The sequence below is a fragment of the Neodiprion pinetum genome, chromosome 1 (genome assembly GCF_021155775.2).
Source record: "Neodiprion pinetum isolate iyNeoPine1 chromosome 1, iyNeoPine1.2, whole genome shotgun sequence".
NCBI lineage: Eukaryota > Metazoa > Arthropoda > Insecta > Hymenoptera > Diprionidae > Neodiprion > Neodiprion pinetum.
In genome coordinates, this window is record NC_060232.1 from 31,692,821 (window position 1) to 31,708,729 (window position 15,909).

General features: G+C 35.4%; 3 protein-coding genes across 9 annotated transcripts; 2 read left to right on the plus strand and 1 right to left on the minus strand.

The window, feature by feature from the left end:
- Positions 1 to 4,169: 4,169 nt before the first annotated feature.
- Positions 4,170 to 8,917, plus strand: LOC124215179 (sialin). Its single transcript, XM_046618255.2, has 6 exons — positions 4,170 to 4,389; positions 4,458 to 4,558; positions 5,476 to 6,370; positions 6,440 to 6,759; positions 6,841 to 7,082; positions 7,966 to 8,917. The coding sequence occupies exons 2-6, from the start codon at positions 4,519 to 4,521 to the stop codon at positions 8,137 to 8,139; spliced, it is 1,671 nt and encodes a 556-aa protein (XP_046474211.1). The 5' UTR covers positions 4,170 to 4,389; positions 4,458 to 4,518; the 3' UTR covers positions 8,140 to 8,917.
- Ate1 (arginyltransferase 1) lies at positions 6,841 to 15,875 on the minus strand. 7 transcript variants are annotated; one of them, XM_069137248.1, is made up of 10 exons: positions 15,560 to 15,796; positions 15,316 to 15,442; positions 14,861 to 14,991; positions 14,346 to 14,776; positions 13,761 to 13,922; positions 13,201 to 13,356; positions 12,949 to 13,121; positions 12,539 to 12,800; positions 12,238 to 12,422; positions 6,841 to 8,122 (listed from the first exon to the last, which is right to left on the minus strand). In XM_069137248.1, the coding sequence occupies exons 1-9, from the start codon at positions 15,654 to 15,656 to the stop codon at positions 12,276 to 12,278; spliced, it is 1,686 nt and encodes a 561-aa protein (XP_068993349.1). In that variant the 5' UTR covers positions 15,657 to 15,796; the 3' UTR covers positions 6,841 to 8,122; positions 12,238 to 12,275. The 7 variants fall into 7 exon arrangements, with proteins under 7 accessions (XP_068993349.1, XP_068993351.1, XP_068993367.1 ...); XM_069137250.1 differs by having other exon boundaries at positions 15,547 to 15,793; XM_069137266.1 differs by lacking the exons at positions 15,316 to 15,442; positions 15,560 to 15,796 and adding an exon at positions 15,830 to 15,875.
- On the plus strand, positions 9,051 to 10,777 carry LOC124215236 (sialin-like). Its single transcript, XM_046618381.2, has 4 exons — positions 9,051 to 9,574; positions 9,738 to 9,965; positions 10,055 to 10,139; positions 10,589 to 10,777. Exons 1-4 carry the CDS (start codon positions 9,383 to 9,385, stop codon positions 10,672 to 10,674), a joined length of 591 nt encoding a protein of 196 aa, XP_046474337.2. The 5' UTR covers positions 9,051 to 9,382; the 3' UTR covers positions 10,675 to 10,777.
- Positions 15,876 to 15,909: the final 34 nt, after the last annotated feature.

Sequence of the window (15,909 nt, forward strand, 5' to 3'; positions counted from 1 at the left end):
AGCGTCTAGTCTAACTCGATTTAGTTTGATAAACACTCAAATGGCTTACAGTGAATCCCCATTACACGAACGGGGACACACAACATTTCGAGGAAGTATTATGTAAATACATATACATATACGTATAATTGATATGAACTCAATTTTATGTTCCAAGTATTTTTGTAATCTCCACTGCTTGACACGAGAAGCTTTCGTTGTGAAATTAAAGCAATCAAGGCATTACCTTTCTTCAGTAATCTTCTTGCTTGATTTGATTTTTCTGCACTGACTAGATACTTTTACTTCAAGCGTGGCAACGTGATATTACGCTCATACCAAATAGGGTGATTTCAATCTGTACGATGAATGGGTACAAAAGATGTATCTCATAGTGAAATTCCGCATATAACATCGGAACGCTAATGACGGGGAAGCCGGATTTGCAATATACTATACATTCTGAAAAGATTCAAGTTCGCTATTAACGGTAAAAGCTATTGGAAAGGATCAGCGAAATCTCGTGGGTTCCTATCACTCTGCTTCCTTGGTCAAGGTAGTTGTAAGTATGAATTGCTAATCACCAGGCACATGTTAAAACACCTCTACCACTCCGACGTCGCTAAATTGGAATGTAATCGACGCGATGTGTGTGATCGAGTTGCCGTTACTGAGCGCCAACGCACGGTATACCTTTGCTTTGTACAACATACATACACACCCACGTACCTCCCTATCTCGGATTTCAATTCCGTTTATAACACACGACATAAACGTACTTACAGGCAAACCTCGATCGACTACGTAAATTAGTCGTTCCCATCTAATAAGTATACGTTTTATCAAGCTGCCGGAACCGACAAGTGGCTGCATATTCTAAACCCATGAAATCGAAAGGAAAGGCGCGTGCATTTTTTGCAACTTGTCTAGCTACCGCCGATCCTTCCAGACGAGCGTTTACTCAGCTTTGATTCAACTGAAAAAAGTTGTTCGCGACGAGATATCAGTGTTGCAACTGGTGAAATAGATTTTTTTTTTTTTATTACTCGCCCGAAAAATATTTCCCAAAATAATCCAGTACCACCCTTAATAAATAGCTGAATGAGAACTGCTTGTACAAGGATAAATTCGGAGGGAAATTTTCTCGGAGACAGTTAGTAAGCGGAGGGTTTTCTGCCTGGCCCAATCCTATACCTTATAAGTCCGGAACGCACCGAGAATTGGTCATGTTCTTGGGTAAATACGCCTGCATATTTATTAAACCCTCGGTAAAATTTTGTATATTTACGGCAAAAGCATTTTACCTGGCTACGCTAACGCGTCGAAAAATGAGTGAAATAGTTAATCTGTAAATAGTGAAAATACCGTTGAACTCTCTCGCCGGGACCCAAGCGAGTCTTCCAAGGCTTTTCTTACCACGCGGAATAACGGTTGTTGCTTTGTATTAAAGCCAGGTATAAATAGTTGCGACAATAGCACAAAACATTTGAATGAAAGTCATTTTAAAAATTCTCAGATCGAGGATCGGCAAATCGGTATTACTTTCGGTAAATTTATCGCCGCACCATCAAACATAACGAGGGTCGGCTCAGACCTTCGAAGTATGCGGTACGGAGAAACCCGCGATTTCTGTACTACAGTGGCGGCTGCATCCGTTTTGGACGTATTTTCAAGTCGGTTTTACTTTTCGTGGAAAATGAGACGTCGGCATGTAATTACGGGAAATTAAATTTTCAGGTATCGAGGATGATATCGGTGCACTCAATGCTCTGACTATAATAGTCCACATTGCAGGGCTTCGTATTTAATTTAAATTTACGAAATTATTTGCAGTAAAATTTGTTCATAATTTGACAAAATATTGAACGAAATTAAAATAGTTCAACAGATAGCACATATTATTTTTTTCAACTATAAGTCACATATTTGGTAAATCGTCTTGGTGTTGACGTGTACTTTTGCTCGGAGAACAGTTACGCGAGCGAGTCATATAACGATCCAAAGTTAACAATAAAACGTTATGCACATTGAAATTGTACATCAGTCAGTCACGTAACATTTGTTGAAGTATTTTCAAGAGGTAAAGCACAACATATTAGCTAAGAAGTTAAAACTCTTGCGGAAAAACGCTGAGGTATTATAATTCAGCTTTGAACATACCGCAAAATGAAGAGCCGCTATATTTCTTCAATTAGCATTCGCATCATTTTAATATTGAGAATCGATTACACCACTGGGGCACATGATAACGTTACGAAACAATTTCAGGTTCATATTATCAAACATACTGGAGTATATGGACAGAAAAAAAAAAATTGCAATAAGCTGAACGTACGAAATTTCGCACATCTATCTTCTAGAGCACAGAGCTCAAACGAAATATCGGTGAGAACTAGGTCAAGAAGAGGAACGTTGGCAAAATTAATTTCCATAAATATCATTCGGTCAAAAACCTGTACAGTGATCCTACGAGACTGCGCGGATGTTTACAACTTTCTAATGAAATAACTCTGAACAAATGATCGTGTTGATACTAATTCGAAACAGGCTGTTCGTAATTAGAACGTTCGAGAACAACTAGAATGCGTTTTGTCAGGATTTTGATACGTGTGGACAATACTATAAGCTGCTCACTGGAAATAGAAATCATGATGATAATAATAATAACAGCGTTCATTTAGTTTATCATTGGCAGGCAATTATATATATACAAGCCGAAAGTTGAATTTAGGACTAAGTTCAAATTAAAAACTTTAGAACTTAGGTCCATTGCGAATGACGCTTTAAACGGGTTATAATTTTTTTTCGTAATAGTTTAACATCCGAATAAAGTAAATGCGAAACAATCGCAATCTCTGTACTGCATGTGAATATGTACAGCGACGTCAATTTCATACACTACATGCATTACTAGTTAAAATCAAGCAAGAAGTATTCGAGTCTAATATAATTGGCAAACACTTCACGCAGCAATATATTTCCATAGACATTCAAGGTCATTGACGTTTTCCTTTTTTGGTGGATTAATTTTTTTTCTGCGAAAATAAAATGAAGATAACCAATTTTAGAAATTTAACGTTTGCTAGCCAAATTAGAATCACAACGATAAGTAAATGGGAATAATACAGTTCGTCAAGCTTATGCGAGTTGAAATAGTAAAGAATACACGTATATTAATTCTCGCGTGACGGTCGGCGGTCATCTACAAACCTGAAAGTATCGCGGATTTTATTACATAACTTTGTGCCTTTCTTGACTGATGGAGAAACTGTAAATACAACATGTTAATATAGTCCTGTCAAGCAGTATCAACTAAGATTTATATACATAGCGATGCTTTTATAAAAAGGTTTATAAATATTTCACGTGATGTAAAGTGAATTTCCTCCAAAAAAATCATGATGAATTACCTGATTTCGACTTAACACGGATAAAGTATACAACTTGCTCATTGAACTTTACAAATGCATTCTTTTTGCATTACAATCGTGCAGTTCACTCGTTATGCGTCCTTTTTTTCTATCACGAGGCGATAAAAATTTACATATTCGTAAACAACGGCGTCTCGGAGTTTATGAATCGTAAAATTCGTAGGTGCACAATGTCATATTATGCGATAAGACTTGTACGAAACGTGGTTTATCTTTTTGTACACTTTGCGACCGGTTGAAAAAAAACAAAAATTACATGCGAAAAAATTCGTGAGATGTCTATGGTGAATTTGTAGAAGTCTATTTTTAGGTGAACTCAATTTCAAGAAAAAGAATCGGAACATTTTCTCATTGCTCTATGAACTGCGGACGAGAGAGGTAGAGTTTTTCGTCAAAAAAATTGGTTCCGAAACACATGGATAATTTGGCATTTAATACTGCTTCAATCAATTTCCACCGCTCTTCGTTTTCATTTGGATTACTTGGAATTTAAATCACGATTCAGATTAAATTCAAGCAATTTTCTACGTATCCACATGTAATATGAATTAGCTAAATATATTATTACAATATGCTGCAAAAAATCTCGTTCACACAATTCTGATACCAAAGTAATTTGCTACAAGGGCTGCGCGCTCGAAAAACGAACCACTACCTCCCCTCTTCTTTCCATTTCCTTCTTTCTCGTATTTCTATCTATCCTACGCGATTTCCCTTCGAATAGAAATCCGCCATGAAGGGCGGAGAGGGAGAGGATTGCGGAGGGCATCAATGGTACAGAAGGTAAGTACCAAGGGTATTCCTTGGTATCAGGGTGGTAATTTTCTCCCCACCATTGGGGCGAAGTCTATAAATACCAGAGGACGGATTACCTGGCCGACACTTGCCTGCGAAAGTCTCGGAGAAGAGAAGTAAGTCCACGGTTCTGACACAACACTTGGTGAAATTACATACATTAAGATTCCAGTGGGTGAAAAAGGTAACAGTTTGTGCGAAAATGTCGCGGAAAATTTAGAAGTGTTTTTAGATATTTTTAAAATTTTCAAGTGAGCGGGAGTAAATATTAACGAGCTTCAACATTCTATTGCAACTACTTGCTCTGGCCGCAATGAAGACGTACGACAAATTGTACCAGCGCTACTTTCCACGTAAGTTTCAGTCGCTAGACTCGTAATTCTGCAACTTTCTTCCAACTTAACTATATTGCAACTATTGGTATACTGCTTTGAAACTTTTGCACGAAGCGTACATATTGATAAAGGTTTAAATTGTATTCGTGTTAGATGTTTCTTTAAAAATTATATGTCTCTCATTCCTTGTCCAGTACATTTGTGATCACTTGAATTATTCTTATTCTTGTATACAAACTGAGATTCATATGTTCAGTATGATTTAGTAGCAACAGGTCACTTTCAGCATGCCAATAGAAGTGAAAAAAAAGCATTTCATTTCAAATTTTGCACGGTATATATATTTGTTTGATACTTGAAGTATACTGATGGAATGGTGAGTGAAATTGTCCCCATTTCATCTCAACAATAGTATGCATTTGTTCTCAATGTCTACTATCTCGTATGATGAACACATTTTCAATTCGGTTTATTTATTTTTTTTTTTGAGTCTTACGCCGCTTTTCATATGAAATTTAATAATGCCACTATGTTGGACATTGATTCGTAAGTCTACTAAATAATTTTCTGAATATATTCATGTTTCAAACATAGAGTAATGATGGGAGCAATATGTCTTCATAGTAATGTGACAGTTTTCATCTGACTTCACGTGGTTTCAAAGATTAGGGTACAAGCAGCAGAATGTTAATGTTACCCCTGATGATGATTTCTTAGGAATTAGTAGCTACAATGGTTTTTTAAATTGTGATAAACATTATTCTTTACTTAGTAAATACGATAGATACTTTTCTTTTTTCTAAATGCTGTTCTCAACCCATCTAAACAATATGTTTGAGTTCTTCTTTATTGTTGAATCACTTACTTTTGCTGTAATAATGTTGTAGGCAAATATTTGAAAATTTGTATAAAATCGTAGATGTACTGTTTCACAGAATTTATCCCAGTGAGGTTTATGATTTGTGTCATGATGTTTACCGCATGCTGGACATCCTACATGGCTCGTCTCCAAATGCCAATTCTTGTCGTTCCAATGACTGCATCAAAAAATGGTTCGTCTAGAAGTGGTTACTGCGACAAGGAGGCCAGTGAAACATCTCGTCAAAGAAGAGCAATCTGGTATGACCCTGAAAATATTTATAACCGCTGGATTTATGAAAACGAGGTCCAAGATGACAGCCCAGACGCTGCGACTCACAAACAGAATATTAATGAACACAATATAAGCGAAGCGTTGTTGGGACACAAACTTCGCCGCAGGCGAGATTTAGAATTACTTGGTCAGGAGAGAGTCGGCAACGATGGATTCACCTTGTTCTCCAAAAGAGTGTTTGAGTGGGACGCCCAAACTCAAGCTCAGCTTCTATCCTCTTATGGATACGGAAATGCTCCAGGAAACTTTGTGGGTGGAATTGTGGCTATCAAATGGGGACCAAAGAGATCTATTTTTTGGACTACCCTGATAGCGGCGATATTATCTTTGATTAGCCCAATTCTAGCTCAGGTCCATTGGGGTGTTCTTTGTGTTTCAAGAGTAATAATTGGATTTGCCGGTGGAATTACATTTCCTGCTTGTCATTCAATGGTAGCGAAATGGGCACCTCCAGATGAGAAAAGTAGATTCGTATGGTCTCTCCTGGGAGGAAGCTTTGGCACAATAATAACGTATCCAATGGTTGCTGCCATAGCAGATTCAATTAATTGGCAAACAGCGTGGTATCTTCCATCTTTAATGATGATAGTCTGGGTGATACTTTGGGCACTGATAGCATATGATTCCCCTGAGGAGCATCCTGGTATTACAGACGAAGAAAAAGAATACATTGCACGGTATATGAATTGATTGAAAGAAGAAACTCTCAGTTTCTGATATCTAACTATTACTTTTTCACTGTATAGATCACAAGCGGGTATAGTAGGCAAAGAAAAACCAACCTTACGTCAAACTCCAGTGAAGAAAATATTGACTTCGGTGCCTTTCATCAGTTTGGTTTGCTGCCACTTCGGGAACATGTTCTTACTGTTCTTTTATCAAAATTCCATGACGCAGTATCTCACAAAAAGTTTAGGATTCAAATTAACGAAAGGAGGAGCACTTGCTTCGCTCCCATGGGCTGGCCGAATGGTTTTTGGATTTTTCTTCAGTTGGGTTGGTGACTCGATCAAGAGACGGAAATACATAAGTATTACATGGCTGAGGAAACTTGCAACAATATTTTGTAGGATAATTTTCCTTTTTCTCTTGGAAAAGCAGACACCTATGCATCATCATATTTGTAACACATTTATGTATACTTCAGCTCACTTAATTCCTGGATTATTCTTGATCGGCGTAAGTTACGCAGGCTGCAACTTCGTACTGGCTAACTTGTTTCTCGTTCTGAGCTTGGGATTCAATGGCTGTGCCGTTATTGCCAATCTATCAAATAATCAAGATTTGTCACCTAACTTTGCTGGATTTTTATACGGCATCATGAATACTATTGGATGTACTTCAGGATTCATCGGACCTCCAATTGTAGCCACAATCATTGGTGATGAGGTATGTAGATTTTCTTTAAAACAGTTCTGCTTCATTCTGTATTATCTATATTAAAATAGCTTGCTAATCGCAACCTGCGCTAACTGTATTTCAATGTGGTTTCACAAATCCCATGTACATGCTGTTACTACCATATCTTTTGTATTACGTGTAGTACGTAGATTCGTATTACGGAGTTAAAGCAGGGCTTGAAGTTTCTGTTATTTTATTCGCATTTGTTAACTGCACAACATCTGGAGGCTTGGCAAGATCCACGACTGGAAAATTCTCTTGTGACAGACTAACAACAGCCAAATTGGACCCCCAGTAATTCTTGTACCTATGATGCCGTTACTCATAGTACGATTATAACTGGTGATCTTGAAATGGTGTCTTACATCAACCTAAATATTTTTACACACGATTCACGATTTTTTATTTTAAATTAGACTAGATTTTTAAGGATTCCACCCAAGCTGTAAACTTGTGTTGCTAACACTTTCATCGACATCTGCTGTTCTAACTTGTACTTCTAATAAATACACATGATCAATATTTGCGGAACTGTGTTTTAATTTACTCCTAGAACAGTCAGTACTGTCACCGAGACTGTTGAGGCCTGACTGTTTTCTGTTTCTACATTATGATCTATCCGTAGTAATGAAAGTATTCAGGTAATGATCAACCCAGTTTTCTGCAATCTTACATCTCTACAATTGTTTGTGCCATATATTCAAAAATATGTACATGTTCTTTCAGGTACATGGATAGCTAACATTCTGATGCTTTGCATTTGTCACACATTTATTTTTTTAATGTAATTGATAATGTATCATTGAACAGAACATAACAGTTCAAATGAAACTTGACATTTAAATAACTCATACCTGAATATACGTTACAGGATTCGATTGAAAACTGGCAGATCGTTTTCTGGGTTGGCGCAGCGGTGTGCATATTCAGCATGATAATTTTTTTCATTGGGGGAAGCGGAGAAGTTCAACCATGGAATGATGTTACAACACCAGCTGATGCTCCTGCAACATCCGTACCTGTTCCAACTGCACAAAGAGCATAAATTTTGTGAATTAATATATTAATTCAATGTGGAGTTTACTTTTACCGTAGAAACTTGGCTTTGTCTTCATCAAAGTCACAATGTGATTAATGTGGGATTTCAACTGTATATGGTGAACAGATTATTTCTTTGCCAACCTAACACATTTCAAATGAATCAAAGGTAATATCATACGGTAAAAAAATGTACGATCAGACACTAATATTGCGTATTATTGATCACTGTTTTATATATGATTATATAGTGTACATTTAAGATGAAAAATATTTTAATGAATTTTCAAACCATTCATTTGGCATTTGAAAACTTACAAACTATTGCGCCCATTATAATGACTGTAAAAATTGTTGCACTGTATTACAGCAAATCGATGCACGGATTCAATTAAGAGATAATAATAAATTCTTATAGCGTTCAAGAAGTTAAGTAATATTAAACAATTATATTATCTAGGCACAAGATTTTGTCTGTGATTTTGAATATTTTTACAGAGTAGGTCGTCAGATAGAAAAGGGATTCATATTTTATGTCAACAAATCATAGTAAATATGAATTTCGTGGTTTTTTAAATGAATTTGTATGAAGTAATAAAAAATCTCATTAAAAGTATACAGATGGTGAGGAAACTCAGTTGAAAACTGATGAAACAAAGTGACTCTGTAGATAAATGAATTGCTTAGAAGCAATTGTTTTATGTAAAATCAATACTTCTTCAGTTATTTGTAATATACGCTTTGAGAAAGTTGTGTTAATAAAATCTTATTTAATTCCTTTATAACTGTGAGTTATTTTAATCATTATAAATTAATTAGCTTCAATTAAAACGTTTCAAAATAAAATAACTGCACTGAAATACAGGCATAATTTGTAGAAAATTGGCTTGACGTTAATAAATATCCTGAAAATTAGTCAGTGACTTGAATAATTATTCTCATGGCTTCGACACTTCATTACAAAACAACCGACTGCTTAATAAGACATCAAGTCTCGTTGATTTTACTCTTCTTTAGTCACATTTCATTGAAATAATGAAAAGTAATGTTCACAGTTAATGCTAAATGTCAAGTATCGAAAAAATTGAGAAAATATTCCCACTCAGAATGTTAGAATTGGATTTCTGAATGAAATAATCCAATTCCATATAATAATAATCCAAAACTAATACAATATTCAATTTGATTATGAGGTATAGCATTAATATGTTTTAGTTACAGAAAAAAATTATGTTCATTGGTGACATGAAATGGCGATTCGATACGCAATTGCAATAATGATCCTTTTGGCAAAATGTAGCATTTACATGTTGAGGGCTCAGATGAGCTTTGCTATTTTGACGATGGTCCCGAGAAATAGAGTACTCATTCAAACCGACAACGAATGCGTTCAAAATGCAACATCATTGAAGATGTCTGAAAATTACCGTAATCGTCATTCGGTATAGTGGAAACAAATTTCCTGTTTCAGTTCATAAATGTTGCAGTAGATTTATATTATTTGGCCTAGGAGAAAAACAAAATGTTTATCGGTAATAGTGAATATTTAGTTCATATATTTCTGCTATATGCACACACCATTGAATAATATGTTCTATATTACAGCCAATACATAATTGGTCTGAACTTAGCATGTGTGGAGTTGTAGCTGCTCACTACGCTGGTTTCTACAGCACTGAACTTTTTGGATCGTACGTTGCCACTTTTAGTCCAAAAAGCGTAATTTCTTGGTTCATTTTGTTACCCAGTACTGCGAATACACTGATCCCGCTTTTTCTTCGACTTGGAGAATGGACAATATTTCTCATGAAAGTTTTCATCGGCATTTGCACAGTAAGCAATGTGATTTTTGGAAAAGTGAAATTAATGCCGGCATTTCTCTAACAATCACAAGCTTTTATACTGATTATAATTAATTCAAGGGACTCAATCAGGAGTCATTTGCAATATTGACACTGAAATGGGCTCCGCCGAATGATAGAATATTATTTTCTGGAAGTTTATATGGTGAGTACAAGACAAATTATGTGACAAAGGATATTGGACACTGTGTTGAATTTTTTGTGCTACTTAAAGCAGTCAACAACCAGTGAAGTAAAACTGTAAATTCAATTGGGAATAAATATATATATCATATATTTTCAATGCTGGTAACTAAATGATATGTACTATGTTACATTTCAATGTTTAAATCTTTTGTGCTACTCTTTTTAAGCACTTAACTGCCAAGGCATTGTAGCGGCATAATTGGATCCCTTGACCTCAAAAATACTGAAAACACGTGCTTTCAAAAGTAAATATTCACCGGAGATACTAAAAAATATTGAATTACTTTGTGACGCCATTTCGCGATTTCTGGCAGTTACGACACGTTTGACACCGCTATGATGCCTTAGCAGTTACATGGTTAATCCTTAGTTCTGTTATAGAGAAAGAAAATATATTTTATAAATCAGGATATTGTGGAGGGGTTCTTTACTGCATAATAGGATCCAATTGGGAACTACAGGAGGAATACTTGGGACAATCTGCGGTTGGATAGGAACAGCTTATCTGGGTGAAGAGCTAGGGTGGGATATTCCATTTTACGCAATCGGTGCAGTTGGAATCATATTAACACCATTTTGGTGTTTGTTAGTCACAGATTCACCAGCTAAAAATTATTTTGTCTCTGCACAAGAAAGAATCTACTTAGAAGAAACTATTCCTGTAGGAACATATTTGGAACTAAGAAATGTGAGATAATTAAAAGATAGAATTATAATTCTACAAGCTAACAATTACCTGATTTTAAATGTTAAACTTATTGAAACTTTGAAGATTGTTTCAATCCCATGGTGGAGGATACTAAAGAATAAACCAATTTGGGTGTTGTGCATATTTATGTACGGTGATCTCTGGAATTTTTATTTCTGGCTCCTTTTTGGACCTAAATATCTTGTTGAAGTATCCGGCTTTACGATAAAAGAGGTAAGGAACCTAGACCTGTTAAAAAAAACCTATAAAAATATCTCTTGCTCTACATTTTCCAGGCATCTTTATACATTCTGGTTCCGTATCTTACCCGACTGTTTTTTAGTGGTCTGATTACATATATGTGGAAGATATTTGTTAAATATAATCAGCATTTATCCGTTGAAAATTTCACGACAGTGAGGCGCATATTCACAATTTTCTGTAAGTATTTTTCGTGTCTGCAGATGCTGTAGCACTAGTTTTATAATTTTTTAATTGAATAATAATGGATATTCTCCAATATTCCGATTTAACATATTAATATTATGCTATATGAGCATAAATATTCATTTGATTATCGCAATTTTCTCTCTCTGTTTCAGCACATATCATACCAGGGATATTATCACTATGCTTAGGAGGGCTCAACTTGCACTGTAACTATTGGTATGCCTATATTACGATCACAGTAATGATGACATTTAATGGTGCTTCGTCTGAAAGCAGTGCTGCAATTCCTCAAGATCTTTCACCGGTTTATGGCAGTAATATAATAAGTCTAATATCTACTTTTGGAACAACTTCCGCAGTAATATCTGCCTTGACGCTCGGAGGGCTACTGCATGCAAATGTAAGATTTAACACAAAAAGTTTTCCTAGTTCTTCTACAACTGCCTTGAGAATCTATAACAACTACTTTGTTTTAGTATGCTATACGGAGCTGGAGGATAATGTTTTTTGTGAATGCAGCAATGTATTTAGGACCAGGACTGATGTTCATTCTATTTGGAAACAGTCATTTACAATATTTTCATCAAGGCCTGTCCCACGTACCCGACATTAGTTCCGAAAATTTTGGAGAGAACATGCAGCCAATGGCAGAAACAAATGGTACTGTGAATTCATAAAAAAGATTGATCGTGTTTTCACAAAATGCACAAAGTAGCACTGATCTGTAAATACATTAGCAAACATTTTCCATGGCGCTTCATGTCTAAGGTTTACAGAAAAATTTTTGAACCAATTTTAGAGAACTTGGTTTAAAATGTGAACCTTATTTGTCTGATAAATATGAATAGATAATAATTATTATTTGGTTGTTTTGTGTACACCAAATTACTTAATGATATGATTCAAAGGGATGACCAACCTGTTAAATATCCCTTGCTATATTATGTGGCAATTTGATCATCTGCGATAAAGGGCCAAGTTTCGTGCACACCTTGTTCCTACAAGGTGACTGTATTCCCTGATTTCATCTTCATCAGCTGACGAATGTGCTTGTTTTTTGTAAATATGGTAGGGTATGATCTTTCTGTTGTAACAAACTGATACCTGTAATGAATATTGCTCTGTAGTGAAAAGGGCTTGCATACATCCAATATAAAATTGACTTTTACAAATCGTAAACGGGATATCTAGTCTAATACGTAATGAATTGCGGTATTTACTTGTGTGATATCATTGCTCAAGTTTTGATCAATAGCATCTAGATCTTCATTCAGTCTGCTGTATTTTTCTTTGTCCAACTTTGGCAGGCAGTTTTCAATGTCACACCATACATATGTCTCTGGGCATAATAGTTTTGATGGACGTAATCCAGCTTTATATCGCATTTTTGGGCATGTATGAATATAGAAACCCATGTAATAATATTTCAGATTTGGAACTAATTTATTCAACTGCCTTGTTAACATCACTTCTCGAAGAGAACTGCAAATGATAACTTTGTTATAAAGCAATACGTTGTAATTCGTTTACATTTGGAAATTGTTTCTGTCGTTATAAATCAACAACTTTAAGTCGAAAAACTGAATTTATCTCTGTACCTTTATAACTGTACTAAATTGATTGTACTGACCCATATGTTCCTAGAGAGATGTGTGAGTAAATTGGATCGTAAAAGAAGTACACACTGGAAATGCATGATGGTAAGATATCTATTACACCAACAGCAATTAGTTGATTGTTAAGCCAGTATTGCTGATGAAAAGAGCCATATCCTTGTGGTGGGCCATCAGCTGGGACCCATTCCTTGAAAATGTGTATAGATGGATCAATAATTTGATTAAAGTTTCTAGTAAGACATCAAGCATATTTGACCAAAGTGTACCTGCAACGGACTTTTGCAGAGAAACTCTGTAAACGAATCTTTGTCACATTCTTCAGGCAATTCTTTATGAATTGCCATTTGATACTTTTTATAAAGATTTACACTTAATTCAAAAGTATCCAGAAACTCTTCAGATGAAATGCTTACCAATTTAATCTAGAGAAATTCAAACATGACTTTAATTAATATGCTTTTGCCAAAGGAACTGAAGTATAACGGTTTTTTCTTTTATTGTATGCAAGAATCCAAAATGTTCAAGTGGAATTATCAATGTTAATGACAACAAAGAATTTGATTATCTTAGCATCCAACTAAATGAATAATTCGCTTCTGAGACATATTAATTAATATTTTTTTACGGGAGGTACATGGATCATTAGCCTCTTATCATGGTACACTTTGCTCCAATCTTGCATGTATTGCTTAAATTGCAACATTTGCCTTATACAATCGAACTTTTGAGTATTCTAAGAATAGATGATCATTGAAATCTATCGTTAATCTTGGTACTTTAATACTCTGATGTTGTCGTTCATTAGTTTGGTGAAATTTGGAGTTACCTGTAAAGGTGATTCTACAAGGAACCTTGTGTATTGTTGTTGCGTAACCTGCTCAGCTCGGTCCTTATGTATTGCCATTTGATATTTTTTGTACAATTCGTAACTTTGCTTCGAAGTGCTGATATACTCACTGCTCATTGGTGAGGTTCTAACAAGCCGCAACTTATAAGGAAAGGAAAATTTTAGGTTTGAAAAATTACAGAAACTTATTTTATAAATTGCAGTTTGTAACATTAACGATTAACCTTTAGATCACCGGTGATTTTAATGTATATTGAAATAGCCCACATTTATATTGTTTGACTATGGCTTGGCGGCGGCCTAAAGGTTAAAGGATTCCAATTAGATCAGAAGCTATTATAACCAATAATATGAACAAACCCAGGCATTTTATACTGTGAAATATTTTCAGTGCTCGAATATCAGAGCTAAAAAGAAAATTCACTAACGATAGTCAAACTATGCTCAACTTTTGTCTAACAACATATATTTTTCAATATTGCATAGTGAACAAAATTGGAGCAAATGTGTTATGGTATTAATTATCACAGACATACAAATTATTGAACATATTTAATTTAGCACCTCTAGTTTCTTCTGTCCCACATTTTCTTCATTAAATAATTCCTCCAACGTTTTGCCAACGGCTATTGATTTTCCCTGGTTTAATATTTCGTTAATTTCTGTTGTTGATTTTCCCATTGACAATAATTTATTCTGTTTACGCTCCAGTCGTATAATTTTTGCCTTCTTAGGTGGTGGCTTACTTTGGTCAACACCCATTCCTGACTTATAATCTTTACTAGTAGAGGACATCGGGGTTAGATTTGTATCATGTTTTACCTTAGCAGCAGAATAACTGCTTTCAGTTATACTCTGACTATTGGTGGAATTCGTCGGGGAAGGTAATCTTAGATCAAGTGTATCAGCAATTAGAGACACGTCAATATTGGTAGCATTATTACGTGCTCTTTCAACTTGTTCAGCACAATTCTGAACTTCCATAAGACGGGAATCTGAAAAAAATGGATTCTTCTTTTTTCAATGTTCGATATTACATAAATGAATTATTCATAAAAATTAAACTGATCAACATTTACCTGAGTCGTCTTGAACAAATTCATCACAAAGTGCTGTATCATTCTTTTTCAGTTCACCTTTCAAGAACTTGGACATTCTTTTCATTAGCTTCTTTTGCGACTTAGATATTTTGAAATCCAATGCTTCACATCTAAGAATCAACAGTTTTGAGATTGGACAATTTAAAAATTAGATTCCTACAGTGCATTCAAACGAAAATACTACAGGGAAGCTTCTCTCAACGGACACCTCTTAACAGCGGACACGTCTTCATAATAGACAAGTTAGAAATCCTCAGCATAATGGAAATATACCCTTTAATAACGGATACTTCTTTATAGCGGACAAGATTTTCAGTCCCGAAGGTGTCCGCTATTGCGAAGTTTCAGTATATGAATAAAGCTGATGTTGCCAAAATATTGAAAGTCACGATTATTTCATTGCTGACAATGCAAAAAAGTTATTTGGCGCTTACTTGATAGTATACATGGGACAACAAGTCTGGTCCATTATAGGTTTGTAACAATAATTGCCACTGCGCCTCCAGCCTCTATCGATGAGGTCCTGATAGTCTTGAACTTTTAAGGTATATGCCCACATGCCTATAAAAATATATCTTAATTCGTGCTTGAAATAGTGGTTGTTAATCTAAATTAAATGATAACCTTACTTCTCTTACCACGTATCTATCCGTATACATACATACTTTTACTACTCACCATGGCTACAGTTTGTATCAGGACTCTTGCAGTAGCCGCATTTGTGTTTTTCACGCTCTGCGAAATATTCGACAAGACTTGGGGACTTTCTCGACATTTTTTAAATCTCTACTATCGTATTTCGGATTCTGTCACGTCAAATGAACTGCGTGTCCACCGCTCTCAATCCGAATCAATACTATGATACCACTAGAAACTAGAATGCCACACAAGCGACAAACGGCCAGAGCAGTGGGTACTGATCATATACACGCATGCATGCATACATACCTGAGACCGGTTGTAAAAAGCGAGCAGACGCCAGAATGTCGGCAAGCCTAATTCCTTCAATTTTGTGTACACGAATGGTG